The 12169-nt window shown below is 42.1% G+C and overlaps 1 protein-coding gene across 3 annotated transcripts in view; it reads left to right on the top strand.

Annotated features, from left to right (window-relative positions):
- C9H8orf34 (chromosome 9 C8orf34 homolog) overlaps window positions 1-12169 on the top strand; it is a 311372-nt gene that overhangs the window by 162408 nt on the left and 136795 nt on the right. For all 3 annotated transcript variants that reach the window (XM_066578559.1, XM_066578558.1, XM_066578560.1), the window contains exon 9: window positions 6493-6578. In XM_066578559.1, coding sequence (XP_066434656.1) covers window positions 6493-6578 — 86 coding nt within the window. The remainder of the gene's footprint in view (window positions 1-6492; window positions 6579-12169) is intronic.

Genomic DNA, 12169 nt, shown 5'->3' with positions numbered 1-12169 from the left:
GAGGTTGGTATATAAAATGAGAATGCTTGGTCTGGGCAGGAATGTGTGTAAGTGGGGAAGTAACTGTGCTGATAGAAAGCAAAGGGGGTTAATGGTGCATACCCTGATTGAGTCACAGTTACTAGTGGAGCACCACAGGGGGCGGTTTTGGAGGGGTCACTGTTACTAGTGGGGTACCACAGGGGGCATTATTGGAGGAGTTACTGTTACAAATGGGGTACCACAGGGGGCAGTATTGGAGGAGTTCCTGTTACTAGTGGAGCACCACAGGGGGCTATATTGGAGGAATCACTGTTACTAGTAGGGTACCACAGGTGGCAGTTTTGGAGGGGTCACTGTTACTAGCAGGGTACCACAGGGGGCAGTATTGGAGGAGTCACTGATACTAGTGGGGTACCACAGGGGGCAGTTTTGGAGGGGTCACTGTAACTAGTGGGGTACCACAGGGGATATTATTGGAGAAGTTACTGTTACAAATGGGGTACTACAGGGGGCAGTATTGGAGGAGTTACTGTTACTAGTGGAGCACCACAGGGGGCAATATTGGAGGAGTCACTGTTACTAGTGGGGTATCACAGGTGGCAGTTTTGGAGGGGTCACTGTTACTACCGGGGTACCACAGGGGGCAGTATTGGAGGAGTCACTGATACTAGTGGGGTACCACAGGGGGCAGTATTGGGCTCTATTCTTTTTAATATATTTAATAAGGACATTGTGCAAGTATTGTGCAGTGAAATATCAATATTTGCAGATGATACAAAACTGTGTAATCAATGTAAAAGAGGACAGAATGTGGTTGCAAATGGATCTGGATCAATTGAGAAAATGAGAATAAAAAGGAAGGGGTGGAGCACCACTCAGAAGTATAAAGTCTAACGATAGGAGTCTTTGTTAGATGTTTTCTCCCTTTTTTGTATGGGAATGAAAACGATAATTTATGGTAGTATAAACCTTTTTTTTTTTTTTTAAATTGCATCTGATCCCAAAAAAGTCACATCTTTACAGGAGGACATATAAGCAGAGTAAACACTTTTCCCCCTTTGTTTACCCTGGATAAATTGGAGGCTTGGGCAGAAAAGGTTCAACACTGATAACTGTAAGATTATGCGCATGGGCAGGGAAATACATGTCACCATTACACACTAACTGGGAAACACTGACATGGAAAAGCACTTGGGGGTTTTAGTTAATTGTAAGCTTAACTTGAAGCAACTAGTGTCAGGCAGCTGCTGCCAAGGAAAATAAGATCATGGGGTCCAGTAAAAGGTCAAGGGGCAAATGACGAGAACATTGTTCTTCCTTTTTACAAGTCACTGGTCAGACCACACATGAAATATTGTGTACAGTTTTGGGCACTGGTACTCAAAAAGGACGTATCAGAGCTTGAGCGGGTACAAAGCCGGGCAACTAAAGTAATAAATGGAATAGGCATACTATAATGCCCAGAGCGGTTATCAAAATTGGGGTCATTTAGTTTACTTAGGAGAGGCCTAATAACTATGTATAACTATATCAGGGGACAATACGGTGATCTTTCTCATGATCTGTTTATACCCAGGACTGTAAAAAGGGGGCGCCCTCTACATCTAGCAGAAAGAAGGTTTCTACACCAACATAGAAGGGGGTTATTTACTGTAAAAGCAGTGAGACTGTGGAACTCTCTGCCTGAGACTGGGGTCATGGCAAATTTGCTAGAGGGGTTTAAGAGGGGCCTGGGCATCTTTTTTGAGCATTACAATATTATATGTTATAGTCACTGATTACTTCAGAAGGGTCAGTGATTCAGTGATTAATCTAATTGCAAAATTTGAAGTCGGGGAGAAATTTTTTCCTAAAATGAAGAAAACTGCCTTCTATCTTTTTATGTTTTTTTTTTGCCTTCCCCTGGATCATTGGGGGGTAATAGACTGAACTGGAGTGACATTTCTGTGCGAGGCTCTGCGAGACTTGCACAGAAATAGAGCATGTAGCGATTTGTTTTCCACGTGTGATTTCACGCGGACAAATCGCGGTCGTCTGCCTAGGATTGCGTTTTTTAATGCAATCCTATGGCAGATTCCACAGGCGGAAATTCTGTGATAAATTCCGCCACAGAATTTCCGCCCATGTGCAGGCGGCCTTTCTCACATATTTCCCTCAATGTTTTGTGCAAGCTCTGGAACAGCTAAACCATTGTTTTTATGTAGTGAACCCAGAAAATGACTCATATTTTAAAACTTTGTAGTAGCAAACCCAAAAACTTACATAAGCTCTTTGGTTTAGTGTAACTGTCATTTAAAAAAATTTGACATGTCATAGAGTTGTGTTAGAAGTTTTGATGGATGGGGTCCAGGTAGAGCCAGCAAAAGAGATGCTGAAAGAGCGATCAGAGAGGTAGGAGGAGAACCAGGAGAGAGCAGTGTCCTTTAGGCCAAAAGAGCAGAGCATAGTGAGAAGGAGGTCATAGTCGACAGTGTTAAATGCAGTGGACAGGTCAAGGAGGATTAGTAGGGAGTAGTCATTCCTCGACTTGGCTGCTGTCAGGTCGTTGTGAGGGCGGTTTCGGTCGAGTGAAGGGAGCGGAAACAAGACTAGAGGGGGCTGAGGAGGGAGTTGTCAGAGAGAAAGTGAGTAAGGTGGGAGTAGACAAGGAGTTCATGTAGTTTGGAGATAAAGGGGAGGTTAGATACTTAGGAGAATCTACCTCACCTCTATGTGTATATACTTAGGAGAATCTACCTCACCTCTGTGTATATACTGAGGAAAATCTACCTCACCTCTGTGTGTATAAACTGAAAAGAATCTACCTCACCTCTATGTGTATATACTGAGGAGAATCTACCTCACCTATGTGTATATACTGAAGAAAATATTACTGACCCCTATGTTTATATACTGAGGAGAATCTAACTGACCTCTATGTGTATATACTGAAGTGAATCTAGCTCACCTCTATGTGTATATACTGAGGAGAATCTAACTGACCTGTGTGTATATAAACATGAAAGAGAATCTACTTAACCTATGTGTATATACTGAATATATATTACTGACCTCTATGTGAATATACTGAGGAGAATCTAACTGATCTCTATGTGTATTTACTGAGGAGAATCTACCTAACCTCTGTATATATACTGAAAAGAATCTACCTTACCTCTATATGTATATACTGAAGAGAATCTAATGCTCCTCTGTGTATATACTGAGAATAATCTACCTCATCTCTAGGGTGTATATAATGAAGAGAATCTACCTCACCTCTGTGTGCATATACTAAGGAGAATCTACCTCACGTCTCTGTGTATATACTGAGGAGAATATAACTGACCTGTATGTGTATATACTGAAGAGAATCTACCTCACCTTAATGTGTATATACTGAGGAGAATCTACCTCACCTATGTGTATATACTGAAGAGAATATTACTGACCCCTATGTGTATATACTGAGGAGAATCTAACTGACCTATTTGTGTATATACTGAAGTGAATCTACCTCACCTTTATGTGTATATACTGAGGAGAATCTAACTGACCTATTTGTGTATATACTGAAGTGAATCTACCTCACCTTTATGTGTATATACTGAGGAGAATCTAACTGACCTCTGTGTGTATAAACATGAAAGGGAATCTACCTAACCTATGTGTATATACTGAATATATATTACAGACCTCTATGTGTATATACTGAGGAGAATCTACCTAACCTCTGTATATATACTGAAAAGAATCTACCTCACCTCTATGTGCATATACTGAGGAGAATCTACCTCACCTTTATGTGTATATACTGAGGATCATCTACCTTACGTCTATATGTATATACTGAAGAGAATCTAACGCTCCTCTGTGTATATACTGAGAAGAATCTACCTCCACTCTAGGGTGACGCTAAGAAGGGGTTGCAACCTCCAGTCTGGGGGTAAATTTGAATAAAAAGAGACATTACCTTTAAGGGTAAAAAGTGAGAATTGGGGGTGTGGCGCATTCTGTAGAGGGGCATCAGTACATGCAGTCTGAGGAGAATCTAACAAAAATTTTCTGTGCGTACAACAGGTAAATGCCTGTATAAAAGTAATTTGGGTGAAGCCGGGTATATTAACTATATTCTTATATTTTTTACTGACTGAATATGAGCCCATTGAAATAAATTGCTGAATTCAGGCATGTATTTTTTACATGGACCGATATTGCATGTAAAACAAAAAAGAAATCGCAGCATGTCCTATTTTGGTCACGCATGAAAGTCTATGAGAATGTGAAAAAAACACTTAAAATGGATAGTACATGTATAATTACTACATTTTTGTACATATTGCCAGGAGGGAGTGTGAGAAAAAAAACCCATCAATTGGGCCTTCTTACGTTTTTTTCCGTCCATAAAAAAAAGTAGTGAATATGGATGCAACACGGGCATAAAAAATGTGCATCACTGACACTACAAAATCGCATGTACAAAGCTGTGATATTGCAGCGATTTTGTAGCAGCGATATCGCTGTCGCCCGTGTGAAAGAGGCCTTGGGCCGAAAATTCACATGGACATTTAATATCTCCATTTCAGTATCCTAGATAATAGAAATGTATTTAGAGAACAAAAATGGTGCAACTTGTTCAGATCATGAAAAACTCCCATGAAATAATCTCATCAAGTAGCAACTGAGGGGGGGGGGGGGGTTGTTAACGAGTCGAATAATCATACCCTTGGGTGACCTCCTCTAACACTTCACAGGATACCAAGCACAGCTCTGTAGATTTCACAGTGGTTGTGCTTGGTATTGCAGGCACATTCACTTCTCCCAGTCCGTGTCACAAATGAAGGTGACATCACATGCCTAAGAAGAGGCTGCGGCGTTCACCAGAGTGTCACGTCCTCTTCAATCAGCTGATTGGTGGGGGTCTCTATTGGTGGACTGCCACTGATAGGATATTGATGACTTATCCTGAAAATAGGTCATCCATATCGAAGTCCCAGAAGACCCCTTTATATATACCTGCCTACCATGTAGGGTTTTCTTTTTGTTTAAATGGAATAAATCCATATTTTTGTACTTGAGTTTTTTCTTACCTGACGACTACAGTTTTAACTAACGACAAATTAACATAATAAACAGAATTCCATAATAAAAAGAGATTGGTGAAGTGATTCGTCTTTTATAAAGGATGGAACGCTGTGTTCTGTAGGACAACGTAAGACACATTGGCTGTTCTGCTATGATCTTGTTTTGCTTTCTTTGTTGTATCTTTTGAAATACTTGGATCTTCTTGAAAGAATCTTAGGCCGGTCTCACACCAACAGATGTAAATTGCGGATTCTGTAATCACCGTCTGCACGTATAATATGCGGGCATTGACATGCATTGACTTTCGCTGTTTCGCTCACGCTTGCGGATAGGAATTGCGGATTCTGCAAGTGGAAGGAAAATCGCAGCATGCTCTATTTTACCATAGATTCTGCATGTATGGGCTCTACTGGTCTCAATGGATGTGTTCAATCCCCAATGCATGCGCAATTACATTGTATATGGACGCGGATTCGTACGCAAGTTGCTATGAGACCAGATTACAAATAGTATAAAGAAAGTAGGAATTTGTGGGTAGACAATGCAGGCTAGAGTCTGGGGAGCAACACACCATCCGGACTGCTGTCTGCAACCTCCGCTAGTTCTTCCGGGCTCTTCCTCCACAAGAATAAGGGTTTGTTTTTTTTTAAGTGGATTATACTACTCCCAAAATAAGTAGTATAAACCAGCCAAGCCGAGAGAGCAGCATCCCGTCTCGAAGGAACATCTCACTACGTCAGCACAAGGGAATAGAATCAGAATCATAGAACCATAAAGTTGGAAGGGACCTCCAGGGTCATTAGGTCCAACCCCCTGCTCACTGCAGGATTCACTAAATCATCCCAGACAGATATTTGTCCAGCCTTTGTTTGAACACTTCCATAGAAGGAGAACTCACCACCTCCTATGGTAACCTGTTCCACTCATTGATCACCCTCACTGTCAGAAAGTTTTTTCTAATATCTAATCTGTGTCTCCTCCTTTTCAGTTTCATCCCATTGCTTCTAGTCTTTCCTTGTGCAGATGAGAATAGGGCTGATCCCTCTGCACTGTGACAGCCCTTCAGATATTTGTAGACAGCTATTAATTCTCCTCTTAGCCTTCTTTTTTTGTCGCGTGAATGGTGTTTCCAGGGGGTTCGGTAGCTTTCTGATGCCATTCCCTTCTTGCGTTCGTTCTTCCGCGTGGACGATACATTGTTATTAAATGTACATCCGCATGGAAAACTACACACATACGCGACCATATGCAATTCGCTTCCGTGATCATGTGCTAGTCTTCCATTGCAGAGATCCACTTTCAGAATCCGACCCGCACGTGTGAGCCCGGCCTTCAAGGATCTTTCTCAGTATAGTGTTTTACATAAAAGTTTGCTGATGGTGCGCACTGTTTCTTATTAACACATTATCTGTGGATCTCCTCTGTAACAGCGCTTCTGTGTTTTAGATTGCAAGGAGATAATCTAGCTCAGGGAGAAGAAGTGGTGCCAAAGCAATTCTCCTCTCCCGCAAAAGCTGCTACAAATGCTGGTGGTGAGTACAGCTCTTCAACTTCTTTCAGTGACTTTTTAAAGGGAACGTGTAAGCAGAAAAATTGTTGTAAATCCATAGCCATGGCGCTATGCAGCATGTTCTATGCAAGTGACACATGGATTTGTACAAAAGAAGCCTTTTAGTTTCAACCGAAATTCTCAGTTTTAATGTGTATGCCAATGTGCCGTCTTGTGTCAGAGAAGTGGTGCCGCCATTCATCCGAGTCAGTGCGTCATCAGCCTTCTCCTCCTGCTTGTGTAGTGTACAGAAGTTGATGTGTATATGTTCTGGAAGTTTCTGGATGGTCAATGTAGTCTTGTGCTTATGTGTATTTCCACTGTCGTCTATATGTATGAATATGATGTGTATTGCACCTTTGCAGCACTGAATGGGTTACAGTCTGGGTTATGTCTGGAAAAGTCTCTATTTGTCTGTCATGTGACCTTGTTTTATATATGTGGATCCAAGGTGCATGTTGGTTGTTGTGCTGTGGTGGAAGTCAGGAGAAGAAATTAGTGAGAGTTGGAGAGTGAGTTAGGACTACAGTGGGCCGGTACTCAGACACCTTCAGTCTGGGTACAAGAAGAGATGAAAGAGGCTGAATGGATAGACTTCTAATGCTGTGAACCCCTTCTTCTTTCCCCGTGTGGAGTGGAGTATATATAGAGTGTCGCAATAACTGTGAGTTTCCCGCCGTGCAGTGTGAAGTGCAATTCTACAAAATTCCATGAGAGTGGACCGGTAGAGTGTTGGTGGAGTTGTTCAAGAGTCGGTGTCCGGAACCAAAGAACCACAGATAACTAGGCCTGTGTAAGTCACTCTGTTCTGCCCTGTTTTCCTCCCTGTCACATCACGTGTTCCTCTGCACTACTGTACTGCCGGTGGATGTAAAATGGACTGTTATTGTTGGAACTGTTACAAGTTGATTAACAGTAAACGGTTTCTCTGACCGTTCAGTGTGTCCATACTCTTATTTGTTTTTCTGAGAGATCACCATGGAGCAAGGAACAGTGGCGTCACCCGTAACAAAAAGACAAAGGTAATTCACCAGTGGGTTTCCCAATTTAAAGTAGTCTTCCCTCGCCCCTTGGTCGTGTATGGTTACCCTCCGGGTGCTAGATGGTAGAGCCACCATGACAAGTGAATTACCCCCGCTGTCTCCTAGTTTGGGGCCCGATCCTCGGACGCTGCACTTACGACCCCCTCAATCTATCTCTTGACGTCAGTGGTGGTAGAGCTGAAATACAGCACACGCGCCGTATGGCCCTCTGGCTGTGTCTTCTGGCGCAATCTCGTTGAAGTGAGGTATACAGGAAACACTGACTTCACTGGTGCACTGCACGTGCAGTGGAAGATGTGTCCAGAGGGCTGCACAGTGTGCACACGAGATTTGAGCACTACAATCGCTGACATCAAGTGACAGGTAGGCAACGAGCAGGAGGAGAAGGCCAGCTTTCTGTGATGATGCGCTAAAAGGGATGGTGGCACCACCTACAGCATTTGACTCAAGATGGAACATTTGCAAAATTTGAAAAATTTTGTTTGAAGCTAAAATGCTCCTTTGGTACAAAACTATGTAGAGCTGCATCGTTCTATGGTGACAATTTTTCAGCTGACAAGTTCCCTTGAATTGATTTATAGGAGATGAATACAGTAGGAGAAAGGACAATACAAATAAGGACTTGACAATTTTTGGGGATTTTCATCTTCGCTTTTCAAAAGCCATAACTTTTTTTTATTTTTCCGTCAGCATGGCTATATGAAGGCTTGTTCGTTGTGTGGTGACTTGTAGTTTTTATTGGCACCATTCTGGGGTACATACAATGTATAACATGTATTAATTGTTTTTGAAGGGTGAAAAAAAACACATCAATTCTGCAATTTTTGTTATTTCACTCACAATGTGATATAAATGACGTAACAACTTGTCTTCTGCGGGTCGGCACCATTATGACGATACCAACACTATATATACTTATTTTAGGTTTTTCCACTTTTTATAATAAAACTACTTTTTGAGAAAATATTTTTTTGGCATCCTGCATTCAAAGATCCATAAGTATTTTTATTTTTCCATGGACGGAGCTGGATGGGAGATTGTTCTTCAAGTGACTAGCTATAGTTTTTTGTTGCATTCGGAGATGCATATGTCTTTGATAACTTTTATTGCCTTTTTTGTGAGGTGAAATGAGCAAAAAAAAAGCATTTTGACTGTTATTTTGCTTTCTTTTTATAGTGCTTTCCATGTGAAACAACATGCTTCAATTGATTGTTCAGTTTGTTACAGATGTGGCGAATAATGTTTTTTTAAAACATTTAGCATTAATCTTAAAAAATTTTTAAAAAACATTTTCACCTTTTTACGTCCCTTTTAGGGAACTTAAATCTACAATCTTATCATTTCCTTGCCAGTACTTGCTATGGCAGACCCTGAGGCCACTGTTAGGCCATCTAGTTGCTCTGGCAACCTCCCCATTTTTATGGTAGTAGGCCTATAATGTCACATAGTAGCTCGCTTCCTCACATAACTCCATACATGATATAATCTACATTGATTGTAGCATGTGAGGGGTTAACAGCAGGGATCAGTATTCTCACTTATTCCCACCATTGCAGTGAGAGACCAGCAGTCATTTGGCTTCCACAACTTCTTTATATCACAGTATATAGCGAGTTGTAGAAAGCCGATCACTAAGAAAGCCATTAGCTTGGTCTCCAGCCAAACCCAAGATAACGATCCGTAGAGTGGGCAGACATGGCACAGGGAAATGCCCCTGGCACCTACACTGAATATGCCAATAGACTTCCATGGACTCAATGCATGCCAAAATACATCTGTTTGCATCCGGTTGTCCAAAGGCTCTCCAAGAGAAGACTACATATAGACTACATACACATATATACCCTTGATGGGGCTTTCCTTTCGGAGGCATTTCCCAGCACGTACAGAGAATGCAGCGTGAATAGAAGTGAAGACTGCTTACAAGGAAAGATACAATGTATGCTGTATTATTGTAACTCAACACAAAGCAGAACCGGAACATCAAACAAGTCCGACCCTTCATCAGTGTCTTCAAATCGTCTCTGAACCATCACCTTCTGTGATAAGACTATCAGCTCCCTCTTCCCGTGTACAAGACACTCATCTTGGATTGCTGTGGATGGACTGCAGGGAGCTCTTATCTGGCCCTTCAGTAGAGTGGCCTGGCACTGGAATAGTCCGCACTTATCAGTAGATTACTATGAATGTGGCACATGAAAGCAGACCAAGCACGACGACTGACGACCTGTTACTCAGCTTTGGGCTACCTTCACATGGGCGCGCACAATGTTGTGTTCATGAACGTGCAATTTACCTGTGGATGCAAAGCATTTTTTAGGCAAAAGCGCCTTGCATTGGTGAAATTCTGATCCTCTTGCGTGAGTTTCAAACCCGATAGAGGATTGGGAGTGTTTGCCATTGATTTTAATAGGAAACCTCGCATTGCACGGCATGCAAGAGCCATGTGATACATTACATAATAACTTGTGTAGTGCAGAGTGTTAAGGCAGCAGTATGCAGTCCTAAGCTCTCGCTCATGACCTCAAGGTTGCAGGTTCAGGTAGCAGGCTCAGGGTTGACTCAGCTTTCCATCCTTCTAAGGTTGGTAAAATGACTACCCAGCTTGCTGGGGGTTAATAAATAAAAATTACCTCAAAGTGTTGCCGGATAAATTGGCTTTATACAAATAGCAAGTCCCTTTCCCCCCTATATGTCCATCCAGTTCAGCCTGTTAACCCCCAATGTTGATCCAGAGGAAGGCAAAAAATCCCTAAAGGGGTAAAAGCCAATGTTCCTCATTTAGCGGAAAAAAATCCAATCTGGCAATCGGAATAATCCCTGGATCACGACCCTTCTGAAGTTATTAATGATTATAACATATAATATTGTAGCGCTCAAGGAAGACATCCAAGCCCCTCTTGTACTCTTTTAGCGAGTTCACTATGTCCTCAGGCAGAGAGTTCCACTGTTTCACTGCTCTTACAGTAAAGAACCCCCTTCTATGTCGGTGTAGAAACCTTCTTTAGAGGGCGCCCCCTTGTTACCTCATGAGCGATTCTGTTCCATGGAACATGAAGAGATTGGACATGCCTTTATTTTATTTCCTGCAACGCACAAATCCCGCGTGAGTTTCATGGCCATAAGAAAGCGGCCTTATTAATCTCATTCTTTGCATTCAAAAATTCAGCAATACGAAGGAATATTTATGAGCTCCCAAAATTGAGGACATTTTTCCGTTTTGCTACAGTACATCCGTTGCATGGATTACAGAAGCAACATACTAAAATATAGAGTATTCTACAGCGCATAAAAAGATCCCCTTTGTTGTCTCCTTGATCTGTTTATGGGGGTTCGGACGGTGTGGTGGTCTTAGTTGCACAGTCACTTCTAAAAGTGAATGTCCATTTTATCTGCAAAAACAATTTTTTCCACACTAAAGGCAGCTGTCTGATGTCCATCTTATATACTGTTTCCCTAAAAATAAGACACTGTCTTATATTAACTTTTGCCCCAAAAGAGGCACAGTGTCTTATCTTCATGGGGTCTCTTAATACTTACCTTGGTGGCACTGTCCCGACCCCTATTGCTGCTCTCTAGGTGCTCCGGCAGGCTTCTACGTGTCCTCAGGGAATGGCTGAGGACACGTGGAATTTGTGATCGTGATCTTCATCCTTCTAGTGACCGATTCAAAAGCACATCTGGGATTTAGGGAGTTCTTGATCTTGGAACCCCCCAAAATGTCATTACCTTTCTTTGTATGCCATATTTTTGGGGGATATGTGTCATCTACATTACCTCTGGAGCGCTGGAACTTTTCCCTTCTTTTTAAATTTTGTTTGTTTGCCGTATGCAAATGGACATACCTTGCAGGCAGAAAAAGTACAGTAAAATACACTCTATGCACACGGGAAAAACATGGTTCAGTCTGCAAATACCCATACACTCTTGTGAAGGGGGCCCTAAGTCTGCTACTATGCCTTGCTTTATTATTTGGTTAGTATCTGAACAGATTCTAGATACGAAGACTGGATACAATTTTAACCCTTTCCAATCCAATTTGTATTCTGGTTTTCCTAGGGGGCTTACTCTTTTTCTGCTGTTATACAACGGCGCTATATGCTGGCTAAAGCCAGTACTGCATGAGGTGACATGTTGGATAGGCTCCGAAAGCAGAGAGGCTGGCAATATACAGTAAGAGAACCCTGACAGACGTCTTCCAACATCGGAGCTGTACAGCCTTAAATCATAATGTCTTCAGAGGTCAGACAGTGGATTGGAAAGGGTTAAATCCCTTCACACCAGAGAACGGCTCTTGGACTCACTCTATATTCCCAAATAGTTCCACCCTTTTTGACTAAAATGGTATACATAGGAGCGAGCATCACTGGGACAAGCTGCCGAGCATTGTATGCCAGCAACTATTCAGAGAGAGGAGGAGGGAGCTGTATAGTATTGAGTGGGCATAGTTAAGTTGCAAAGCCTTTCAAAGAGGAAAGGGGAGAGGGAGCTGAGCTTGTGTGCATTCTTGAGAGAGACCAGCTGATCAGTG

The sequence above is a fragment of the Eleutherodactylus coqui genome, chromosome 9 (genome assembly GCF_035609145.1).
Source record: "Eleutherodactylus coqui strain aEleCoq1 chromosome 9, aEleCoq1.hap1, whole genome shotgun sequence".
NCBI lineage: Eukaryota > Metazoa > Chordata > Amphibia > Anura > Eleutherodactylidae > Eleutherodactylus > Eleutherodactylus coqui.
This window is presented reverse-complemented; position numbering and strand designations above follow the sequence as displayed.